Genomic DNA, 22,916 nt, shown 5'->3' on the forward strand with positions numbered 1-22,916 from the left:
CTACTGTCCCTTGACCAGGGTGGGGAAAACCAGGGTGACCACAGCCCCTGCTGTGCTGCTGGCAGACATCACCAATCAATCCTGCCTCCATCCTGCGTGCACCCGGCAGCCCTCGATGCCTTGACTCTGAGCTCCAGGCTTCCACGTGACACCGGGTGGAGGGACCTCAAGGGGATCTGCCCAGGATTCCTGGGGAGGCCGGGGCAGATTCCCCTGTTCTCCTAACAGCAGACCCCTCCTCACAAGGAGGGGGAGCTGGGGCTCACCACCCCCTCCCCAATAACCCACGGGCCCACGGAACACTGGGGAGGACTTCGGGGGGTGCTGCTTCCAGCAATCCCTTCAGGATTTGGGTTTAATCCCAAGCACGAGGGTGGGCAAGGAAAGGATTTTGTTTCATTCCTTCAGATGCCCAAGGCTTGGCCCAAGCCCCAGGGCGCAGGAGTGAAGGCGCGTGGCTGCCCAGCCTCTACCAACAAAGCCATCCTTTATTAAATAGACCGCGTTACATTCCATTCAGAGGAGGAAATTGGACATGGTGAGGGATGTGTCCAGGTTGGCTCCCCGGCACCGTGTGGGGTGAGGAGGGGCCCGGGTCCTGCCCGCCCCACCCCAGGCCTGCATGCAGGGCTGGGCGATCTCAGCCCCCGTTGTCTGAATGGCCAGGCACAGCTGAAAAGAGGCCTGGGTGTCCTGTGGCCCAACTGTGTTTGACTCTGGGAGGACAGTGCCCCCATCCTCCCAGCAGGGCTGCGGGCAGGGCTCCCTGCAGCGTAGGGCTCAGCCGGCAGGGAGGGAGGGGGACGAGGGCCCGATCAATCTCTGGCAGATACAGGATGGAGTGGAAGACAGCCGGGGAGGCCCTGCCCGCCCCTCCTAACTCTGCTGCGCTGTGGGCACCTGGGATGGCAGGCCCACTAGGCCTTCAGTGGGGAGGCCATTTGGGGATGGGGTGAAGCATGGCCACTAGGGGGTGCTGGTGCCCAGGGCTTGCGAACTGGAAGGATGAGGACGATACCCTGGAGATGGGACCAGCAAGGCACCAGCAGGCAACAGCTCCTGGGATAGCAAGGGGGTGCTGGCTGCCCCAGGGGTCCCCTGCCAAGGCCTGAGCCCCTTTGCAATGGTTCCCAGCTCCTTGGTCTTTGGCGCTTTCTTGAAAGTCTCCTGGTGGCTGCAGCACTACTGTGGAGGAGAGGAGGTCACCTCCTGAGGTCCTGTCCAGGGTTGGACATTTGGGGCCGGCTCAGTGCTGCCTCCGAGGCCTGGCCATTTGTCCCTCCATTCAGCTTCTGGCTCAGGGCTGGCTCCAGGACCCCGTCTGTCAGTCTGTCCTGGGGCAGGTGTTGTTTCCAGCTCAGAGCCGCCCTCCAGGCCTGGGCCATGCCCTAAGCCTCGTGGGGGAAGAAGCCTAGCTTGGCCAGTGACATCTCCTTCCGCAGCCTCGTGATCTCCCAGAACATGGGCTCCGCTGTAGGTAAAGAGAGAAGGTGGACAGCTCAGTGACCCCCAGGGTCACCTCAGGCAGATGGCCTGGCCCTTCCTCCTGGTTTCGGGCACAGCAGCTGGCAGGCACCCCTAGGACTCCCCAGTCCCTCAGGACAGATGACCTCTGTGAGTGGCCGGACCTCTTAGAGGCTCCACTCTGAGGTCCTGCAAACTGTTGAGTGCTGAACGCCTGGGAGGCTTGAAGGTGACTACGGTCACTTTCATAGCCTGACACAGACATGCACGCACACACTGCCACACACTTAAGACAGGCTGCAAATGCTCTCCAGCCACCGTGAGCAGGACCCATCCCCTGGCCTGGCAGAATGGGGGCGGGGGGACAGCGGGTGGGCAGAGGACTTGTCCGGCAAGGGTGGGAGAGTGTCTACAGAGGAATGTGGGCAAGCCACTGTTCAGCCACCACTTGGAGGCCACGCGGCAGGGAGCTGATTCACAGGGGAGGCCCCACCCTGTAGGGCCTCGGAAGCCAGGCCAGTAACAGGGATGCTGTTCGTTCAGGCCCCGGGGGCTGGGAGAGGTTTCTGCACAGAAACCAGCAGGATCCAGGTATGCAGGGGCTTCCGGCTGGTTTTCCTGATGAGGCAACGCCCAGGAGGCTCCATCCGCTCTTCCTCTCTCCACCGGGCAACAGACGCTTCGAGGAGCCCTTTGCTAATTCACAAGCTTTCCTCTCGCAGAGTCCTCCCTCCGAGGAGGGCAGCAAAGTGCTGGGGTGGGCCCGGGCCACCGCTGACCCGCCCCTCCCCGCCCCGCCGCTCCCGGGCGCCACCCCAATCGGCCACTAGGGGGCGCTCACCGTCCTGCCGCACCAGGCCTTGCTGGATGTAGCGGATGTAGGTGAAGAAGTTGCACACGGCCGTGATCTGTGGGCAGAACGGACAGGCTGTGAACCCCTTGGTCCCTGCCACAAAGGCCAGGAAAGATCGGAGACCACACTGGGAAGTCCCACGTCCTGGCAGAGTCAGATTACCGCTGGGCTCTAACGTTACAGTTAACAGGAGCAATACTATTACTCCTAATAAAAAACGATGCCGGCAACTATAGTGTAATCAAGCGGGCGGATCCGAAGAGGCCGACGTGCCTACCATTCCCATTCCACACGTGGGGGGAGTGGAGGCTGCGAGAACTACCGGACAACAACTGCGGGGGCCACGGAGCTAAGAAGCGGCTGAGCTGGAAGATGAAACCCCGGCAGGCTGCCAAGAATCCACGCTCCGTTGAGGGGCCTGCTAGGTCTGAATGCTGGAGGCCCCGGGGCATCCAGTCCTTAGGAGGTGCCATGCGTGATGCCAGGAAAGATGAGGGATCAGAAGCTGCCCACCTGGCTGCCCTGGATCCCGGCCTGAGGCCCCCAGCTTTGCCTAAGGCTGCTCCATGCCAGGCCCTCTCTGGGGCACTGGGGACCCTGGGCTGGCTCAGATCTGATGCCGGTCACAAAGACTCAAACCCTAGAGAGGGTGCTGTTGGTGCCTCGCCCAGGCCCCCTCCCCTAGGCTGGGGTTCCACCTCCCCACAGCTAAGCGTGCTGGCTAATACCCCCTGCACCCTAGTACCCTCACAAACCTGGGCCAATGACTGGCGTGTGGAGTATAAAAGGCCACACCCTTGTCTCAGAGTAGAACCCACTCTGGGCTGTAGAGCGATGAAGGCAGACTCCAGTGGAGACCTCACCTTTGCCTGTCCCCGCTTCTGCCTCCCTCCCTCGCCTCCTGAGAATTGCACACTCTCTCCATCTTGGGCTCTGCTTCTAGGGAACCCAACCTAAGACAGGGTGGAAGACCGCTGGCAGCTGTGTTCACAACTGCCCCTACTGAATATGGAGTGCTTTGGGGGACGGACATCAAGTGGGGGGCGGGGGCACCAGCTGGGAAGTGGAGAAAGCTGTGGGAGGCGTGATGCTCCTCCTGGACCCTCAAACACATAAGAGCCCTTGCCAGGATGACAGAGTGGGTGCGCTGGGTTGGTGGCCCTGGCAAAGGCAGGGAGGTGGGAGAGAGGCCAGGTCAGGGGTTAACCCAGGGTGGCCAAGGCGCCGCCTGGGAGGGCTGCACAGGGAGGGGTGGGGCGGGCCAGAGAAGCTCGAATCCCAGGCCGTGGTGTTGCCTAGTGGCCAGTGGGCCCCACCAGTGGACCCCTGAGTAGGGAGGGGAGGAGAGCAGTGGTCCTCTCTCCCCAGGGCCGCGGTTTGGGGACAGAACTCTCTTCTTTCTATGGATTCCACACTCCTTGGTCTCCTCAGGGCAGGGTGGTGGTGGTGGTGGTGGCTTAGCTGCTAAGTCGTGTCTGACTCATGCGATTCCGTGGACAGAGGAGCTGGACAGGCTACAGTCCATGAGATTCTCCGGGCAGGAATACTGGAGTGGGTTGCCATTTCCTTCTCCAAGGGATCTTCCCAACCCGGGAATCAAACCCGGGTCTCCTGCATTGTAGGCGGATTCTTCACCGACTGAGCCACAAGGGAAGCCCTTCAAGGTGGGGACCACATCCTAAAACTTCACCCCCTCCTCTCCCCTCCTAGCTCTGGCCAACACAGTAGACACACAGGCCTGGAAGAACCGATGTTCTAGATGTAATTTTGTAGGCCTGGGAGCGCCTGGCATGGATCTCCTGGTTGGGATCAGAAAGAACAAAGAGGGGACTTCCCTGATGGTCCACTGGTTAAGACTCAGTGCTTGCACTGCAGGGGGCATGGGTTCCACTCCTGGTTGGTGAACTAAGATCCTGCAAGCCACAGGGTGTGGCCAAAAAAGCACAAAGGGGGCCCATGGCCACTGAACAAGACTCTGGACACAGACGCAGAGGGTGAAGGCTGCAGCAGAGACTGGATCCAGGATGGGGAGACCCGAGGTCTAGGCTGAGTGGCCCAGGGTGCACCCCTTTTCCTTTCTAAGGTTCAAGCTTCCTCTCTGTACTGGGAGCTCAGCTCGCTGCTGGGAGGATTCACCAGGACACCCATGCTGGGCTGCCCGGCAGAGGCATCAGAACCAGATGAGCTGCCCTGGCTGGTCAGTCTGCTGCCCCTGACGGCAAACAGCCTGCTTCAGTCCCATGAGGCACCTCTAGAAGGTCAAGGGGAGGAGATGGCTCCTCCAAGAGGGCCTTCCACACTGTGTGACCTTTACACCAAGCTTCAGAGTTTTCCACGCTTTTGTTCTTCCCAGTCTTCCTCACTGTCTGGGGTCCACCCATCCCACCCTCATCCCAGCTCAGTGACCTCATCCTGGGTCACCCGGCATGTGAGGGCAGAAGCTGGGATTCCTGGAGGCCCCTCGGTGCCCATGGCTGACTGTCAGACAAGCCTCAGAACCTTCTTTCTCCAAAGCCTGGGGCTAGAGCCAGGGGTCAGGCATGGAACTTTCCCCTGAACTCTAGTGTCACTGGAGTGATTAATCACACTATTCACAATCCCTTAATAGGTTACATTGAATGACAGAGGTGATGGGTATCACTCCCATGATTACTTTTCAACAAGGAAGAAAATGACTACCTCAGTCCTTCAACCACAAGGAACTGACTTTTGCCAACAGCATGTGAACTCAGAAGAGGGCCTGGATCTCTAGAAAGGATGCAGCTGCTGACACAGTGACTGCAACCCATGAGACCCTGAGCCGAAGACCCTAAGCTGTGCCTGGGCTCCTGACCCAGGGAGTCTGTGAGATAATTAATAGATACTCCACTAAGTTTATGGTAACTTGTTACACAGCAACAGCAAACAAATACACCTGGCTTGGCTGTGTGGCCCAAGTCAGTCTCCGCACCTCTCTGAGCCTGTGCCCTGATCTGTAGATTGTAGGTTGTGCAGCCTGGGGTTCAGAGTTCCAGCCCAGGGAGCCCCTGAGGAACCAGATTACACTCCCACTGGATGACTCACCCTGGCCCGGGAGGACGGTGAGATGTAATAGTGGCTCTCAGAGTCCCCGAGCCGGATTCGGTGACGGCAGGCGCAGGCCAGCCCACTCAGGGCACATGTACTGTGAAAAAGCAGAGGGGGCCGTGGGGATGGCTGGGGCTTGCCCACCCAGTTCATGCAGGGAAGCAGCAGCAGCCAGAGAAGGCACAGGGAGAGGGCGGGCAGACAGACGTCAGAGTGGAGACTGGTGCCCTCTCTCCTAGCCCCAGCTTCCCAAGGAGCCTAGAGCCCAGCCAAGGAAGGGGGCAACCCGAGAAGTCCCCAGATGAGACTTTTAAGCCAAGCTGGACCCCATCTCTAACCCCCTCACCTCACCCCTGTTGGACAGGAGGGCTTGGTCAACCTCAGGCCAGGTATACCAAAGCTCCATCCTCTGCAGCCCCTAAAAATGCACACCCCCCCTTCTTTCCTGGAACCCTGAGACCCAGTCACCCCTTCCTCCAACTAAGCAGGAGTCTTCTCTCTCCTCCACTTAGGTCACCAAGTCCTAGGTCCTGCCAGTAGGACCTTTGGCCTGGATGCCTTCACTCATTCCAACAGCTCTCTGCCTCATCTCTACCCTTCTTCTCCATGTTACAGCCAGGGGCTACTCCCCAAACCCACATCTAAACCCCCTACCGTTCCCTACTGCCCAGGAAACAGTTATGGAGAATCCCAACTAAAGCAAGGTTAAATAGGCTCCTTGGCTGCGGGACTTATCAGGACCTTTGCTGCCTCCAGGATCTGAACAGGGAATCCTCTTTTCAGGCAATGTTAATCGATGATCTGTGAAATGCTGGCTTTAGTGGGTTAAAGCCCAAACCTCATCTGAGGCCCTTCACACACTGGTCCCATATGCGCTCTGTGGCCTGAGCCCCAACTCTGTGCCTACCCACCCAATGGTGTTTTCCATTACTATTCCGGCTTCTCATACCTTTACTCAAATTCTGTTGCCTCTGTTTCAAAGGCCCTTCCCTGCTTGCATGCATACATGCTTAGCGCTCAGTCATGTCTGACTCTTTGCAAACCCATGGATTGTAGCCTGCCAGGCTCAGTCCACAGAATTCTCCAGGCAAGAATACTGGAGTGGGTAACCATTTCCTTCTCCTGGGGATCTTCCTGACCCAGAGATTGAACCCACATCTCCTGCACTGCAGGCAGATTCTTTAATCCCCTTGAGTCATCAGGGAAGCTTGCTTCCCTGCTTGGGAAATTTATTCATCCTTCAATACCCGGCTCAAATATTCCCCTCCATGACAAGGCTCCCACTGTGGGCCTCCCTCACAGGCTCCAGTGCCTGCCCTCGCTCCAAGCTGGCAGCTTAGCTCTGACGCTGGCCCTGCCCAATGCCAGCTAAGAAGCAAGGAGGACCAGATCCCAGGGCCCTTAGGTCATTGTCAGGAGGTGGAGTCAACAAATGACATCACTTACGTGTCAATCGGGGCCCGGAACCCACTGCAGGAGAGAGGGAGTGGAGAGGGAAGCACGTCAGGCCAGCCAGGAGGGGGAGACCCCAGCTCCAGGACTAGAGGCGACATCTCGGCCACAGATGCCTCCTTGCCCTGCGTGGGGGCAGCCACTGTCCCTCTCTGGTCGGGTGCCCCTGCCCACCCTCGGGTCCCACTGCCGGACCCAGCATAGCAGCTCTGAGGTTCAGCTCTCCCCGGCCACCCGCTTGATGCAGCCCAAAGCTACTCCGGGCCTTTCCCAGGGGGCAGGAAGGTGCAGGGCGCTAAGCTTACTTGGTGCGACCACACTCGACGGCGGCTACCTTCACTGCGGGCAGGGTTTGCGAAGCCACGGGCTCGATGGTGAGCGTGTTGTCCTCCACGGCGGCCCGGACGAGGGCTGAGAGCTGCGGCAGAGCAGGGAGGCGAAAGGAGGCGATGAGGGGCTGGCGTCCGGTCACGGGGCCGGGACGCCCTCACCTCTGCCTGCCTCACCTCCTGCATGGTGAAGTCCAGGCAGGGGCCCACATCCTCCCGGTATACCCTTTCCAGGAATGGGGAGGTCTTGTCCAGGGTGGGCGATTCCCTCCAGGCCTGGAACTCCGCAAACAGGGTTGTGTCCACCTGTGGGGGCGGGGGAGCCGGGTGGGGGGTCAGGGCGCTGGTGGCGGGGGCCAGGGGGGGCAGCGTAGCAGAGACAGGCAGAGCCCAAGGAGGTGGGGAGCCAGGGAGGATGAAGCTCAGGGCCCGCTGGGCCTGAGGACGTGCAGGGGAGCCAAGTCCTCGAAAAGGACTCTTCTTTTCCCTCTGCACTGCAGAATTGAGATACGAACTCCCAAGTTTCACTTCCAGGTATGTTTATAGTTTCTTGGCACTAGAGAATTAGACGTGGGCCCAGGGTCTTGGGCCTCCCTTGTGGCTCAGCTGGTAAAGAATCTGCCCGCAATGCAGGAGACCTAGGTTCAATCCCTAGGGTGGGAAGATCCCCCTGGAGAAGGGAAAGCCTACCCACTCCAGTGATTCTGGCCTGGAGAATTCCATGGACTGTATAGCCCATGGGGTCGCAAAGAGTCGGACACGACGGAGCGACTTTCACTCACTCCAGGGTCTCACCCCAAAGACCCTGGCTGCCTCCTTGAGGAGGGACAGTTGAAGAGTGACTCTGCAGGTACCCGCCCGTACATGTGGGGACCTGCTGGGAGCCACGGCACACACAGGCGTGTGCACACGGAAGGGAACGTGCACAACTTGCCGGCTGCCCCGGGGGCACATGCAGAATGAGAGGCTGGGGGGCGGGGGGCGGCCCCCCTCCAGAGCCATTACCTGTCGGGAAAAGGAGAGGGAGGTAGCGGAGGTGAGGGCCACGGGCAGCTCCCCAGGCGGGAGCTGCCAGGCCGGCTCGTAGGTGAGGTGAGCCGCCTTGCTGGGGACCACGCAGAGGAGCAGGGAGAGAAGGGGAGGCAGCCCCGGCTGGGCCGGCAAGACAGACAGACAGACAGACGGATGCACAGAGAAAGACAGAGGAAGGAGACGTTAGAGGCCAGTCGGCAGCTGAGAGCTCAGAAGGGGGTGGAGAGGCTTGGCCTGGGAGTCCTCCCTGGAGGCCTGGGGCAGGATGGAGCTGGGGCCACCTGGGCCTCAGAGACCCCAGGAACCCGAATCCCACTACAGTCCTTGTGGGCATGCAGGGCGTTCACTGGGTGTTGGCCCTGAGCTGAGCTCCCATGGCCCCAGGAATCCGCATTTAAGCGAGGAGACTGAGGTGCTGACAGGGGTCCTGCTTGCCCAAGACCCACAACCAAGGACATCACAGCCGCTGTCCCGCCTGAACAGGGACCCCCCCCCCCATGCCCTCCTGAGGGTCAGACACCTCATACCACAAGGAACTCACTCGGCCCTCACGACCAGAGGACACAGAGGCCCAGGGAGGGCAGGACAGGCTCCTGGTCACACACTTGGGGGCAGGCGGGTCCCCACTGGGCACTGCTGTCTGCCTGACTGGGGGCGCTGGCTGCCTTTACCGTGACCACTGCCCGCTCGACGCCCCTCACCTCTTTGCCCTCCTTGTCCGGGGTGAGGATGTGCCCGGCAACGGGGCACACAGCGGGGCAGAGGGCGCTGCTGGTGCTCTTGTGGCGCAAGTGGCCCTTGCGGGGTCCAGCCTTGGTGGGGCTGAGCAGTTGCGGGTGGAGCTCGCGGTTGGGAGAGGCTGGTGTGGACGTGATGACCAGTGTCTTCAAAGCCGTCACCTCTGCCTGCAGCATGTCAATCTGGCCAGGATGAGACGGCCGTTAACGTCAGCCCAGGGCTGAGGCCACCCCGGCTGCCCTACCCCAGCTCAGGACTGCGACCAACACCTCACCCCACCCGTGACCCTTGGAACAGCCTCTGATGTAGGGGCTGAGATACCCATTTTACAGATAGGGAAAGTAAAGTGAAAGTGTTAGTTGCTCAGTTGTATCTGATTCTTCGCATCCCCATGGACTGTAGCCTGCCAGGCTCCCCTGTCCATGAAATTCTCCATGGCAAGAATATTGGAGCGGGTTGCCATTTCCTTCTCCAGGGCATCTTCCTGACCCAGGGACTGAACCCAGGTATCCTGCATTGCAGGCAGATTCTTTACCGTTAGAGCCACCACAGATGGGGAAACTGAGGTTCAAAAAAGAGATACAGCCTGGCGAAGGTCATCCTAGAAACCAGGACTCTTGAGGTGCATGGGTCTGGGAGCAGGCTGGGCCTTCCAATGAGGGGTCCCCAGGAGTCAGAAACAAGCCTGGCCCTCACACTTCTGCAGATGGGCAAACAGGCTCCAAGGGATAAAGCTACTTGTCTAGGCTCACACAGCCAGTCTGATGTTGCTGCTGTGTAAAAGCGGTTTGGGAGGAGGGAAAAGAAGTTACAGGGGCCACAGGATCTTCCCAGCCCCTGAAAAGCCCCCAGCACGGTCTCTGGTGCGTGGAAGCTCAGCTAGAGGCTCAGATCGCTGGGCTCCCACACCAGCCGGCACGTTTCAGCGGGATTGTCTCAGACCTCTGCCCCTCCCTGCTGGGCCTTGGTTGGCCCATCCCTGCCGGCCCCCCAGGCCACGCGGGGGTCCGATGAGGTCTCAAAGGCCAGTGCTTGCAGGGCTGGCAGGTGGGCAGGAGGTCCGGCCAAGGAGGGCCTCACCTTGCCCCGGGCCTCCTTCAGCTGCTTTTCCGACGCCGCCTGCTTCGTGTTGGCCTCACGCACCATCCTATGGGCTTCCTGGGCAAAGGGTGGGCTTGGGGTGAGTTGGTGGGCGGGGGGGGGCGCCATGGACGCCCAGCAGGCCCGTTCCCCACTGCGCCCCGGGCCGCACCTCGAACAGACTGGCTGTCAGCTCCTCCAGCTCCTGCTCCAGCTGTTCCCGCACCTTGGACAGCCGCTCACACTCCTCATCCTTCAGCTTCAGCTCCTGGGGAAATGAGGCCCCGTGCCCGGGGGGTCATCTCACACTGGCCTAGGGGCCCGAGCTTGCTTCCTCTTTGAACCCCAGCTGTCAGTTCCTTAGACCTTGGGACCGGTTTTCAGGGACGTCAAGGCTTATAAAGTCCTTTAAAAGTCACAGGAACTGGTTTTGTTTGCACTGCCCTCACGCCCAGCACAGGCCTGGCATGCAGGTGGCCTTGACAGGAGGGTGACATCTCTGGGTGCTGGGTGAGAGCCAGCGGCTACCGGCCGGCCCCTTGCTTCCCCCGGCCCCACCCCATGTCTCCCCCTGTCCCCCCGCGCCTCGTCCCCCACCCCACCCGGTGTCTCGCCCCGCCCCCACCCACACCCCCGTGTCTCGCCCCGCCCCCTCCCACCTGCCGTGCCCCGCCCTCAGTGCCCACCTTCTGGGCTTTGTGCAGCTCCTCCTTCAGGAACTCCGAGCCCTTCTCTCGGATCTCCATGGAAGAGCTGCGCAGGCGCGACACGTCCAGCTGGGTGGTTGCAGCGCCCTCCTCGCCTTGGGCTTCCTCCCCTGCAGGGGTCTCCGGCAGGCCTCCCAGGGACTCCCTGTGGCTTTTGCAGGGGCCCACGCTCTTCCAGGGGACTGGGACAGCTTCAAGGGGCGGCGGGTGGCCCTCGTCCGGGTGAGGCTGGCTGCAAGGCAAAGAGCAGATACAGGGGTGGGTCCTGAGGCCTAGAGAACTGAGCCCAGGGACCAGCCCTGGGCAATGCACCTGCAACCCGGGGCCTCAGTCTCCCCATCTGTAAAATGGGGCATCACTGAGGTAGTCACAAGGGCAGAATGACCAAGCATAGTGTCTCCTGGGGACAAGGACAGGACTCATTCACCTTTATCAACCACCCCCTCCAGCCTAGGACCACGTAAGTGCTCAGCACACAGCAGGTACTTGTTTGCCCAGCAGACACTATAAATGCATCCATGTTGACAGCCTGAGTTTCTCCTACAAAACTGGGACAATCCCAATGGCCCTACCTCAAGGGCACTGAATGGATCAGTTCAGTCGCTCAGTCGTGCCTGACTCTTTGCGACCCCATGGACGGCAGCACGCCAGGCTTCCCTGTCCATCACCAACTCCCGCAGCTTGCTCAAACTTGTGTCCATCGAGTCGGTGATGCCATCCAACCATCTCATCCTCTGTCGTCCCCTTCTCCTCCTGCCTTCAATCTTTCTCAGCATCAGGGTCTTTTCCAATGAGTCAGTTCTTTGCATCAGGTGGCCAAAGTATTGGAGTTTCAGCTTCAGCATCAATTCTTCCAATGAATATTCAGGACTGATTTCCTTCAGGATGGACTGGTTGGATCTCCTTGAGTCTCCAAGGGACACTCTGAATGGATCCGTCTCAGCACACAAGACCTTTAAGTGGGAACTGCCTTCATTGCTAGCACTCATACAAATTTTATGCAGATTCAGTCCCATTTAGGGTGGACCATAGAGGAAGGACCCAGCCAAGGGCAGGCAGGGCCAAGACAGGAAGATTGTGCAAACGGCCTGGGAACGGCAGCCCCACTTCCTGCCTTCTGGACGGTGTAGAGGGCACTCCCAGCTCTCCGCTTGGTCTGCCTTGTGACCTCAGGCAAACAGCCCCCTCCCTCTGCCCGCCCCCACCCCTGCCCTCAGGACCCCCCCTCCCTGAAGCCGAAGACCCTCGAGGCAGTGGGAGGTGCGGGCCACCGGCCTCTGCCCCCGTGCAGCCCCCTCCCCTCCCTTCCACGCTGCCCCTTCGCAGCAGACCCTGAGGACGGAGGGAAGGAGAGGCCCCGACAGTGGCGGTCTGTGCCAAGACAGCACCTCTGGACTTGCTCACTCAGCACAAGCTGAGCCAGCAGCTTCTGAGCGGCCCTGACGGGGCTGAGGGTGGGGGGGCTGGGCTGCTGATAGCAGTGGGGAAGTGCAGGGGAAGGAGGCCAAGAGGGGCCCACACCAGAGAGAGGAAAGACAAGGCCCAGGGGTCATAAAATCCAGGACCGCGGAGGGGAGGTAAGGCAAGGCTGGGGTCTGTCCCTGCACCCTGGGACAGTCACTAGGCAGCCCCTGAGCCTCAGTTTCCCCTTAGGAACACCAGGCACCCAGGGACCCTAGCAATGAGCCCGTTCCCATCCCTCCACATGGCCTCGTCCAGCTGCCCAGCCTGGCCTGCCATATGCTGGAACTGGCCCCGAGGTTCCTGGCTCTGGGTTCTGCCTTCTAGGGACAGGGGGCTTTGATGAATAAAGTGGGAATGCGCACCCACCACTCCATCAACAGTGTTTATGCCAGATGGGGTCTCTCCTAACACCCTTGTGTGTATGGGGGGGGGTCTCGTTGGCAAGGGGGCCCAGGAAGCTTGAAGGGCTGTGGCAGTGCTGTGGAGGGCCCAGGCTGGGAGCTGCACCCAGGGGACTCATCACGGGGCACTCTGCCCATGTTATCTCATTTAAAACTCTCGATAGCATTCGTTGTATTGCCCCCATTCTACAGTTGTGGGATGATGCTCAGAGAGGTGATGGGACCTGCCCAGGGTCACACAGCTAGTGGGGGGCACTGGTGGGACAGACGGCTGGGTCTTCAGCCCAAGCCCAAAGCTGCCAGCCACAGCCGACAGGAGGCTGGGGAGCGGGTGCCAGAACCATGCATCTGCTTGGAGATCAAGGGCCACTGGGCCCCCAAGCAGTCAGGAGACTCCTCCTTGGCTGTGACAGAGAGAGCTGACCCATTTTTAGCCCAAACTGCCTCCCAGAAGGGAGTCCAAGACTGGGGGAGCTGTGGCTGAGTGCACAGGCTAGTCGGGCACAGCGGGGTCCATGTCAGGTTCCAACCTGGGGTCCACACGAGCCCCTGGGAAAGTCACTGAAATTCTTTCAACTTAATTCCTTGCCTGTGGGATGGGGATAAAACCTGCAGGGGACTCACCAAGAATCTACTGAGGAAGTCACTGGCCACGGCCCCGGGGAAACAGTGGGGCTGTCTGCACCCACATTTGTCATGTACCCCACCACCCTCACCATTCCTGCCCAGGCTGTGTCCTGCATCTGAAACCCCAGACCCTGAGGATGCACCCACGGGGGGAGCCTGGAGACCTGGGGCCCAGCCCCACTTCCTCAGTTGAGAGGATGGCCATAATCACTCAGGCTTGGTGGCTGAGCCCACCTCGGGGCTGCCCACTACAATAGAACGAGCAAGAACTATAGGCCAAGGGCAGGGGGTGACTTGTAGGGACAGCACGGGACACAGGGCATGATCTCAGGTCTCAAGACACCTACCATCACCCTGCCACCACCCATACCCCCCGCCTAGGGGACAAAGAGAAGGAAATGGCAACCCAATCCAGTATTCTTACCTGGGCAATCCCATAGACAGAGGAGCCTGGTGGGTTATAACCCATGGGGTCGCAAAGAGTCAGAAACAACTGAGAATGCACAGGAGAGATGGAGGGGACCACAGGCCGCCAGCCTCTCCCACGAGGCCTGAACTTCATCCACCAGTGTGGTCTGGGTCTCTGGCCACGGGCTGGGGGTGTGTCCAGAAGCCACGCTCCCCCAGCCTTTTCCTAACGGGCTCACCTGGCCTGCTGCTGGGGGGGATGGGCCCCTATTTTGAAGCCAGAGGAAAGAGTGTCTCGGGGAGGCCTGAGACGGAGCATCTGTGATACCCACCCCTCTCTCCCCAGTGGAAAAGTCCACGAGCAAATCCTCATGGTAGAAAGTGTGGGGACAGCAGGACCACGCCATGGTCACCAACTTCCCTGTGCCTGGGCCCGGGGTGCAGGAGCAGGAGGGGAGGGGGGCCCACCCTGCACTAGAGTCTGCAGACCCTCTCCCTCACACTTGGGGCCATGGGGCCAGCTCCTGTGACTCAAAGTTCAGATGAAGGAGGGACCCCAAGCCCCTCGGGTCTACCTAAGCCAGAATCCGCTATCATCCATACACTTCAGCACGGGAAGGCCAAAAACTCAGGTGCGAGCACCTGTGGGGGTGGGGAGCTCACTCCTTGGACAGCATGGGTCACCACTTAAGTCCTTCTGCCCCGCCTCTCTGCCCCCAGTCCAGGCCCATGGCCTTCTCCTCAAACCTCAGCCCCCATATTCCCTGCAGAAACAGAGGTCGGTGTCCAGGACATGCTGCAGGGGCCGCTGGGAAGGGGTCTGCCCCGGGGGGAGGCAGGTAATGAGTCAAGGTCAGGGGTAGGTGGGGGTGGCCAACATCCCCCATCCCCAAGCCAGCTCCGCAGCCTAGAGCTCGGGGAGTTCATACAGGAAAGGCCCCGCTGGGTCACTTCCCCAGGAAGCATACAGGCGGTGGGGGCGGGAGAGGGGGGAGCAGTAACTGCAATCCTCAGTCCCCAGGCCACCCCTAGAGGGGCCAGCAGGGCTCTCATCCGTAACCAGAAAAAAAATGGCCAAATGAGGAGCAACCCCGGAGGCTATGGTCCCTAGTCACCCAGCAAGCCCTACCAGGCCCAGCCTGCCATGCGGTCCTTTTGCCCTTCCCCTCTCTGCCCACCAGTGCCCAGGTCACCTCTGTGAGTTAAAGACTAACAGGGCACAGTGGGTTCATTTAAACAGTCAGGGGAGGTGCCAGCGAGGGAAGCGCTGAAAACCAGGGAAGGGAGATAGTTGGGACCCTCGCCTTCTGCCTGGGACCACGAAGCTCAGGCAGCATCTCTGCCTCTGCAGGTCTGGTCTACAGGAATCCTGACCCAGGCAACAGCCACAGCACAGCGGCCCGGTTAGGAAGCCTGCTCTGAGGACACTAAGGCTGGCAACCAAGTGACTCCCGTCCAGGGGCCAAGGGGGTCCTAGGAAAGGTTTCGCGTGTTGCCCAAGTCTTCAGCTCCAGACCCAGATCAGATTCCCAAGCTCCTGCTCACATCCACGCCAGCCCACTTCTCCGTGTCTCCACGGGTGAACTTACGATGCTGCCACGGCGAGAGGCTCTCCCCAGTTCGGGTGAACGACGAGGTACCCGAGGTCCAGAGAGGGACAGTGAGCTGGCTGAACGCACACAGCAAGGAAGCGGCAACGGGGGATCTGAACCCAGAGCCCAGGCACTAGTGCGTCATGTGAACTGTCACCCAGAAGAGGCGGGATGGGAGGAAAGGGGATGAATGGTGGTTTCAGAGAAGTGAGGCGGGATGCAGACGGGGTTTTGAGGAAGTTGGAGCCAGTGCCCCAGTGGTGCTGGGGATGGTGGTAGTGGTGGGGGGTTCCACCCAAGGCTGCTGTCCTAGCCAGGCAGGCTGCAGGCTAGGAGGGGACATGCAGAGAGGACACACAGACAAAAGACTTCTGGGTGGGGGGGAATCAGTGGGGGGGAATCCCAGGGGCTGGAGAGGGGGACCAAAATAGCTAACAGTAATTAATATAATTAAAAACCAAGGACGAGGTGAATGACAGCAGCGGTGCCCAGGACAGGAATGAGGAACTGGGAGGGGGTCTTTCAGGGAAGGAAAGGGGGGTGGCCGAGGCATTTGGGAAGTGGTGGCTGAGGGGAGGCACCAGCCCAGAGGAAGCAGCTGCAGCCCTGAGCCTAGACGAGGGGATGGGTGGCAGAGGAGCTGAGGGCCAGGACGGGAGGGCTGCAGAAGAATCAGAGAACAGGGTCACAGATGGGCACAGAGGAATGCCGAGACTTGAGGCAAGCGGGACCCCCGGGGTAGGAGACGGTGGGCGTGGACCACTCCGGGAAGGGGGACGCAGGTATGTACTGGGTAGGGAACAGGAGGGCAGAGGAGGAGGAGGAGGGCAGGGACAGCTTCGGGATGGTAAGCAGGCAGCTCAGAACACCCGAGGCAGGTGGCCCAGGCCAAGCCTCTCCCGGCCACAGCTCCAAGGCTGCCCGCCCAGCCCAGCCTGGATGTCTCCACTGGGAGCCGGCACAAGGCCTAAGAGGATGGAGGGCTCCCTCGACGACTGGGGCAGAGCAGGGCACACAGCATGTGCCGCACACTTGCCTGTCTGGTCCTAGAAGAAACGGATACCCCAAGGCCTCAAAGACACGACGCATATATATGAGCACCTATTCTGTGCCAGGCACGCCACCAGCCCACCCTCATGCAGTCGGCACAGATTCTGGCAGCAACTTCACCATGCCCCCTTCTCATCACAGCGGAATTCATTTTGCTTCCCTTCCCCCACTCAGTTGGGCACAAATCCCGTGCAGATGGGAGGACAGTCTAGGACAAGCAGGACTCTCTTGAGCATCTGAGCCCCACAGACTGGTGTGGGCTGATTAACAGCAGGAAAGCGATCTTCACCTGTTGAGGGGGGAGGTAGATAAATCATGGCGGGCTTCCAGGAGGAGGTGACAGGGACGGTTGTACCCTTTTCCCCTGCTCTCGACCCTGGAGCCCCTAGGCCATACTTCAGATGCCATCTCAGAGCCCAGAGCTCCCTGTGACACCTTAAAGCAGGACCTCACAGATCCAATCCCGTTAAGGTAGCCAAGTCCCAGAGCAGTTAGGTGACTTTCTCAAGATCACACAGCCCATCTCTAGGCCTGCAGCAAAGACACGGTCCCCCATCCCTGGGAGGCTGGGGTGGTCTCTCTCCCCTTCCTGGGCAGCACATCAGAGCCTGTCCTCCCCCAGGGATGGGTATGATTACCCCTATCTGGCAGATGGGGAAACCGAGGTGCTACGTGGCCACTTAGTGGCAGGAAACTACCCCAGAACCAGAACTCTGGCCTCTGATGACCAAGTCTCAAGCACTTACTGCTGTGTTAGCAGCAGAAGTATCCCAAGTATCCCACCATCCTCACCCCATCACTTCGGAGCTGGCTAGGCATCCAAGACTATGGGCATGGGACTCTGAGGGGGCGGGGACAGAGCTCTGTTTCAGGGGAGCCACCTCTGAGTTCTGAGTTCAGGGCCCACACTCAAGGAGTCCTAAGGAAGAGGGTCCACTCGAGCTCCTGTAGAGTCCGGTCACTGCCACCCACCCTGGAGGAGCGGTCCATGGTCCAGGGCCAAGAAGGTGAACTGGCACAATGACCAAGCCATTAACAGAGCAGTCACCCAAGACATGCATCTCAGTTGTCTTCAAGATTGGGGAAGCCAAGCCCCAGAGACATCAGTGGCTTAGCCAGGGTCATCGACTCCTCACCACCCCACCTAGTCTAGGAGGAAGGATCCCAGGTAGGGACTTGCCCAGAATTGTCACAGCAGCTCAATCAGTTACCTGGTCAAGCATGGTCCAAGTAGTATCCCTCCCCGCTGCTGCTGGGGTCTGTGATCTCCCAGGACAGCAGGCCCCCAGTGGGTGCTAGTAGCTTGACTCCTGATCCTTCAGTCCTTGCCTTCAATACCCGAGTGAAGGGTCCATGAGAAGGCAGTGCTCATGGTAACCCCCAAACTCTGCCTCTCGATCCCCAAATGCCTCATTCTGTCTCATGCTTTCCGTCTGCATCTATGAAGCACCTAGTATGTGCTCTGCATTCAGCTAAGCCCTGGGGAATCCAAGTGAGCCACACTGAGCATCAAGTGAGGATCAGCTGGAAAAGCCTGGTCCATCCAGAGGGTCCTGGGACTCTGATTCTGTCTTTAAAATGAGCATCCATCTACTGAGAGGTCCCAGACTTGTTTGGCAGGCCCAGCCTGGATGCCTGCGGGAAAGGACACACTCTGGGCCTGGATCAGTCCCACCACACAACCTAGAGGCTCAGAGAAGTGAGGCCATATCCTCAGGATCACACAACTCCTCGGTGGCTATGTGTGTGCCTGGGTGCACCCAACGCAAGGAGTCACGAGCTCCCTCCACCCAGGCTCCTCAAACACGGTTAACCCCCGGCAGGCTCACCCTAACCTCTCCAACTGTCAGCAGCCCACCTCAACCTCCTTCTCCCTGAGCTCAGTCTCCTTCCCCCAGGGCGCAATTCCAAAAGAATCCACGCTCTGCCTAACTCTCTCCCTTTTAAAAGTTCTCACGCCTCTCCACACCTCACCCCTACTGGAGCCCATTCTCTCAGAGCCGCTTTCTGGAGATAACTCCCCCCTCCCCCCATTCCTCCCCTAGCATCTCAGCTCCAGCTTCGCTAGGTACCATGGAGTAAAGTGGATCCAGCCTGCATCAAACTCCCAGCCCGCCAGCCTCTCCTCTGGGGCTTCCCTCACTCCCCAGCTGCGACTGGGAGGAGCCCTGTCCTGGGACCACCCATCTGGCTGGTTCCACCCAGGAATACCAGCCCCCCACCCCCACCACCTCTGGCCACATCTCCGCCAAGACCTGGTCTCTCCAGGCTCATGAGGAAGAAGTGTTTACCCCACTTGGTGAGAAGACCATGCAGTCTTTCTGCACATACAGGGAAGGGATCCCACATCAGGTCACCCAGGGACCCTTGAGCATCAGTGAACAGATATGGGTACCAGAGCCACTACCCAGGGCCCAGAGTCCGTGCTGCCGGCTGCCAGCCTGCAGGCAGGTCCCAACCCACACCTCTGAGCCCAGACGCTTCAGGAGCCCCAGACGGAGGTTCACCAGCTTGCAAGCCAACTTAACACAGACCCAGTCCCCCTTTTCCCAAATGCACTGTGTTTCAAGGGTTCACCCAGCCTGGGCGGGGCGGCGGGGGTGGAGGCGTCCTTCCTCTAGGTCTTTTCCCAGGCTTACTCCGGCTTGCATTCCGCCGCCCACTCCCTTCCCCCAATCTCACTTGCGCTCCCAACTAGCTCTGAGGAGTTGGTGCCATCACTTCAGGACGGTCTGCAGCCCACCCTTCACACTCCCTGCCCTGCAGAGAAACCCCTTGATCGCTCTGGGCCGGGTGTCCTTCCACCCCCAGTCGCGGGCAGGTATGGGGGCGTGGAGCACCTCCCGGTCAGGGTGCACACACGGCAGGGACGCCCCCCCCCCCTCGCCTACTGTCCCACCCCCGGAGGCAGCCGCGGCCCAACCCAGCGGGGACCTACCCGCTCCACATCCCGGCGCCTGGGGGCCCGCCGGGCGTCGGTTCCCTGCGCCGCCGCGGCGATCTCCGCTAGCTCCTCGCGCCGTCCCCGCCCGCCGCCGACTCCGCCCGGGGCCGCCGGGCTGCCCCACCGCCTGTCACTGCTGCCCGCTGCCTGTGGGTCTGCGCGGCCCGGGCCCCGGGTCCCGCCGCGACCCTGCCCTCGGCGGTCACGTGGCAGAGGGGGTGGCCCGAGGACACGTGCCCGGCCCCGCCCCTCCGGCGGCCGATGCGGAGAACTCGCGCGCGCTCCCGGCCCAGCCCGGCTCCGGCCGCCAGCCCGGGACTGACAGTGCGACCGCACGAGGCGGGGAGGAGCCGATCCCCAGCACCCCGCGGCCCGCGCGGCTCTCGGATGCTCCCAGCTGACTCCGCTCCGCCCAGCGCCCCGCAGCACCCTCGCAAGACCACCCTTGCTCAAGCACCTACCATGGCTCCAAGCTTTCAGCTCGCGGATTCTTAGAGGACGCCCTCCCACCCCCTCCCTCTCACCCGGCCCTCTGGCCATCACTCCTTCCCTGGGCTCCTGACTCTGCAGCAACATCCTTCCTGGTGAGAAGGGGGGCTCACCCCAAAACCAGTTTTCTCCCTCCTATTAAGTGCTTCTTCTGAGGGAGGCCTCACCTTTGGCCCAAGTCTCCAGCCACCTCCCCCCACCCCCAAACTAGGGGGCCTCCCTTTTTGTTCTGAACAGATTCTGCCCACCCCTGCCTCTGCCCACCACCTACTTTCTGGGGGAATAGGACCCACCCACCCCTCCCCCAACACATACACCTGTCAGGTCCCTCATCTGCAAATTCCCTAAACATTGGTCTAGCCTGTCCCTCAACCCCTCTGTCCCTTTGTCACTTATCTGGAGCCCTGATCATCGGCCTCGACTCCAGCCTGGGGATGATTCCTTGAGAGCATAACACCACTTCTTGTGCCAGGGACCGTGGCTCCCACCCTCCTTGTCTAGAGGAGGCCTGGGAGACTGGGGGGAGCTATTTCTCTTTCATATTGCTAGAACTTGGGGCACTACCCTTAGACCCAGAGCTAGGGCTGGGGCCCCAGGCTTGAGTTTTGTTGGGTCTTCCTCTGGGGACACATGTTGTTCATGCATGCATTCAACTCATTGGACTCAGTGGAAAAGACCCTGATGCTGGGATAGATTGAGGGCAAGAGGAGAAGTGGGCAACAAAGGATGAGATGGTTGGATGCCATCACTGACTCAATGGACATGAGTTTGAGTAAACTCTGGGAGTAGGTGATGGACAGGGAGACCTGATGTGCTGCAGTTCATGGAGTCGCAAAGAGTTGGGCACAACTTTGCGACTGAACAACAACAATGCATTCAGCCACCCCTTCTGAACACAAACTATGGGCCATATGAGAGCTGGGGAGCGAAAAGGAAACTGCATAAACCCAGGCTCTGTCCTCCTGGGGCGAGGAGGAAGACAGTCCTCAGTATACATGTCCTCAGTATTGTGGCAAGATAGACAGTGGGGACCTGCACTCCCAAGGCACACCTTGCAAAGTGGATAGTGTCTTAGTTCAAAATAGAGAACAACAGTCTACTGGAACAATGGATCCAGTGGTTAAGAATCTGCACTTCCGCTGCAGGGTGCATGGGTTCCATCCCTGGTCAGGGAACTAGAATCCTACATGTTGTCTGGTCGGGCCAAAATGAAAAAAGAGAGAGAGAGAACAGTCTTCCTTTCCTAGGCGGGCAGGACTAGGAAGGAACAGGAACAGGACTTGGTGAGTGGAGGGCAAGCCAGACTCGATGCCTTGCTCTCATGCCCCCTGGCACCTTGTGCAGTGAACCTGACTTGTGCAGTCCTCTGTGACTTTTTCATTCTGCCCAGATCTCTCTCCTTCACTCTGTAGGGCATTCATTTCCACAACTGTGGTTTCCCAAGGGCAGCGACCAGCTCCTCCTTGGGTCTGTGTTTCTCCACCCACCGCAGTCCAGCCCAGGGTCTCACCCAAAGCATCTGTCATTATGTTTGTTGACAAATCCTTCACCAAATAAGTCTTGAGCAACTGCTGTCCTCCTGGACCTTGCTCTGCTCACTCTTCAGGGGAGCGGGAAGAAGGACACAGAAGGAGCTCTGGACAGGGAGCTCACCCTCCAGGTCTTCACAAGCCCCGGCAGGAGATAAGACCTGGTCCAAGTCGTGGTAACCCAGACTCGTGGGATATAACGGGTGGAGGGGGTGTCAGCCCAGGGCTACAGCCCCAGGGAGAGAGTCTTCAGCTGGGGAGACCCTTGAGCGAGGTTTTGAAGGACAAGTGAGGCGTCACTGTCACCACCCTAATTACCAGCCAAAAATACCCCATGATCTATGCAGCTGCTTAGGACTCCCAAGGCCTCACTAGCTCCTCCAATGAATGTTCCTTGGTTGAAAACCATGGGCTCAGAGAAATTAAGGAACCTTCTGGATGTCACACAGCCAGGGAAGGAAGGGCTATGGCCCCTTATGCCAGTTTCCTGAAAAGACAGTCCAGAAACCAGAGGGCTCTCTGGAAGCAGCAGCTCCATGCTATCGGGCAATGAGGGGAGCCCATTAGATGCCTGGCAGCCAGTGGAGAGGGAATATAAAAGGTGTGTCCTCTGCCCCCCAAGTCACTGCCTTCCCCCAAACGCCCCCTCTCACCCCTGCCATCCACAGCCTGGCAGCCCTGGCCACAGACCCCATCCGGGAGAGACTTGCCGGGATGACGTAGGCCCTGGATCTAGACTTCAGTTCACTGTGTGACCGAAGATGGGTGTCTTGCCCTCTCTGAGCCTCAGATGCTACATTTGTACCACAAGTCAGAGGACACAAATCAGGGCCCTCCCTGGTGGCTGACCTTGTAGAAGGCTCCTGAAATTCCTCCTAGTTCTATGCTTGCCAGGAGGCGCTAGTGGTAAAGATCCCGCCTGCCAATGCAGGAGACGTTAAGAGTTCAATCCCTGGGTCGGGAAGATCCCCTGGAGGAGGGCGTGGCAACCCACTCCGGTATTCTTGCCTAGAGAATCCCACGGACAGAGGAGGCTGGCGGGCTCACAAAGAGTCAGACACGACTGAAGCGACTTAGCAGCAGCAGCCCCTGTGTGGAGCCCCGCCTCTCCCCCTCCCCCAAGGCCTCTGCTGAGTGGCGAGATTCCCCCTTCCCCAGGTCACTAGCTCACCTGTCTGTGTCCCAAGGCCGATCTCCTAAGTTCCCCTCGAGTTCAGGGCCCAGACCTGATGGAGCGTAGCGGACAGTCCCTGAGCTCACTGCCAGGAACACAGGACAATTTCCTCGGGCCGGGCACTCAGCAGGCTTCTCTGCGGGGTCCATGGCTGGAGGGCCAGACCCAGGGTCCCTCTGGAGTCGGCCGGGCAGGGAGGTGGCAGGAGCCTTCTCCCCACCCCCAGGCTGAGGCTCACAGTAACCTTTGCTATCTCTGAGGAGCAGCGGCCTGTGAGGGAGGTGCCTCTCCGACAGGCCTCTATCTCCTTAAACCCAGTAATTATTAACTCCCATGGCTCAGCGGGCAGTGGACGATGCCGGGCTCTCCTCCCAGGGAAGGTTAGATACCTCAAAGGGAGGCGGGAACCTCGCTCTAGCGTGCCCACGGCCCCCGGCTTTTCCAAGGCCCATGGCTGGGGCAGTCTGTCCCCTCCCTGCCCAGGTTGGCAAGATGGAAAGAGCCTGTCCAGCCCTGG

At 59.9% G+C, this 22,916-nt stretch overlaps 1 protein-coding gene across 7 annotated transcripts; it reads right to left on the bottom strand.

Annotated features, from left to right (window-relative positions):
* Positions 1–470: 470 nt before the first annotated feature.
* Positions 471–22,632, bottom strand: RAB3IL1 (RAB3A interacting protein like 1). Of its 7 annotated transcripts, none has more exons than XM_043452218.1 (12): positions 22,397–22,628; positions 10,701–10,953; positions 10,187–10,282; positions 10,015–10,092; positions 8,898–9,116; positions 8,170–8,316; positions 7,342–7,470; positions 7,141–7,253; positions 6,830–6,853; positions 5,381–5,480; positions 2,306–2,372; positions 471–1,471 (listed from the first exon to the last, which is right to left on the bottom strand). In XM_043452218.1, the coding sequence occupies exons 1-12, from the start codon at positions 22,546–22,548 to the stop codon at positions 1,389–1,391; spliced, it is 1,461 nt and encodes a 486-aa protein (XP_043308153.1). In that variant the 5' UTR covers positions 22,549–22,628; the 3' UTR covers positions 471–1,388. The 7 variants fall into 7 exon arrangements, with proteins under 7 accessions (XP_043308153.1, XP_043308155.1, XP_043308154.1 ...); XM_043452220.1 differs by lacking the exon at positions 22,397–22,628 and adding an exon at positions 19,202–19,502; XM_043452219.1 differs by lacking the exon at positions 6,830–6,853 and having other exon boundaries at positions 22,397–22,632.
* Between the last annotated feature and the right edge of the window lie 284 nt (positions 22,633–22,916).

This window comes from Cervus canadensis, chromosome 29 (assembly GCF_019320065.1).
Source record: "Cervus canadensis isolate Bull #8, Minnesota chromosome 29, ASM1932006v1, whole genome shotgun sequence".
In the NCBI taxonomy this organism is placed as follows: domain Eukaryota; kingdom Metazoa; phylum Chordata; class Mammalia; order Artiodactyla; family Cervidae; genus Cervus; species Cervus canadensis.

Bases quoted from the DNA above. Each gene is read 5' to 3' on its own strand.
- RAB3IL1 (XM_043452218.1), bottom strand. From the start codon at position 22,548: ATGGACCCCGCAGAGAAGCCTGCTGAGTGCCCGGCCCGAGGAAATTGT. The intron at 9,117-10,014 runs GTGAGGCCCTCC...CATCCTGGCCAG, and splicing joins TGAAGGAGGCCCGGGGCAAG to ATTGACATGCTGCAGGCAGA. The intron at 8,317-8,897 runs GTGAGGGGCGTC...TTGCCGGCCCAG, and splicing joins CGGACAAGGAGGGCAAAGAG to CCGGGGCTGCCTCCCCTTCT.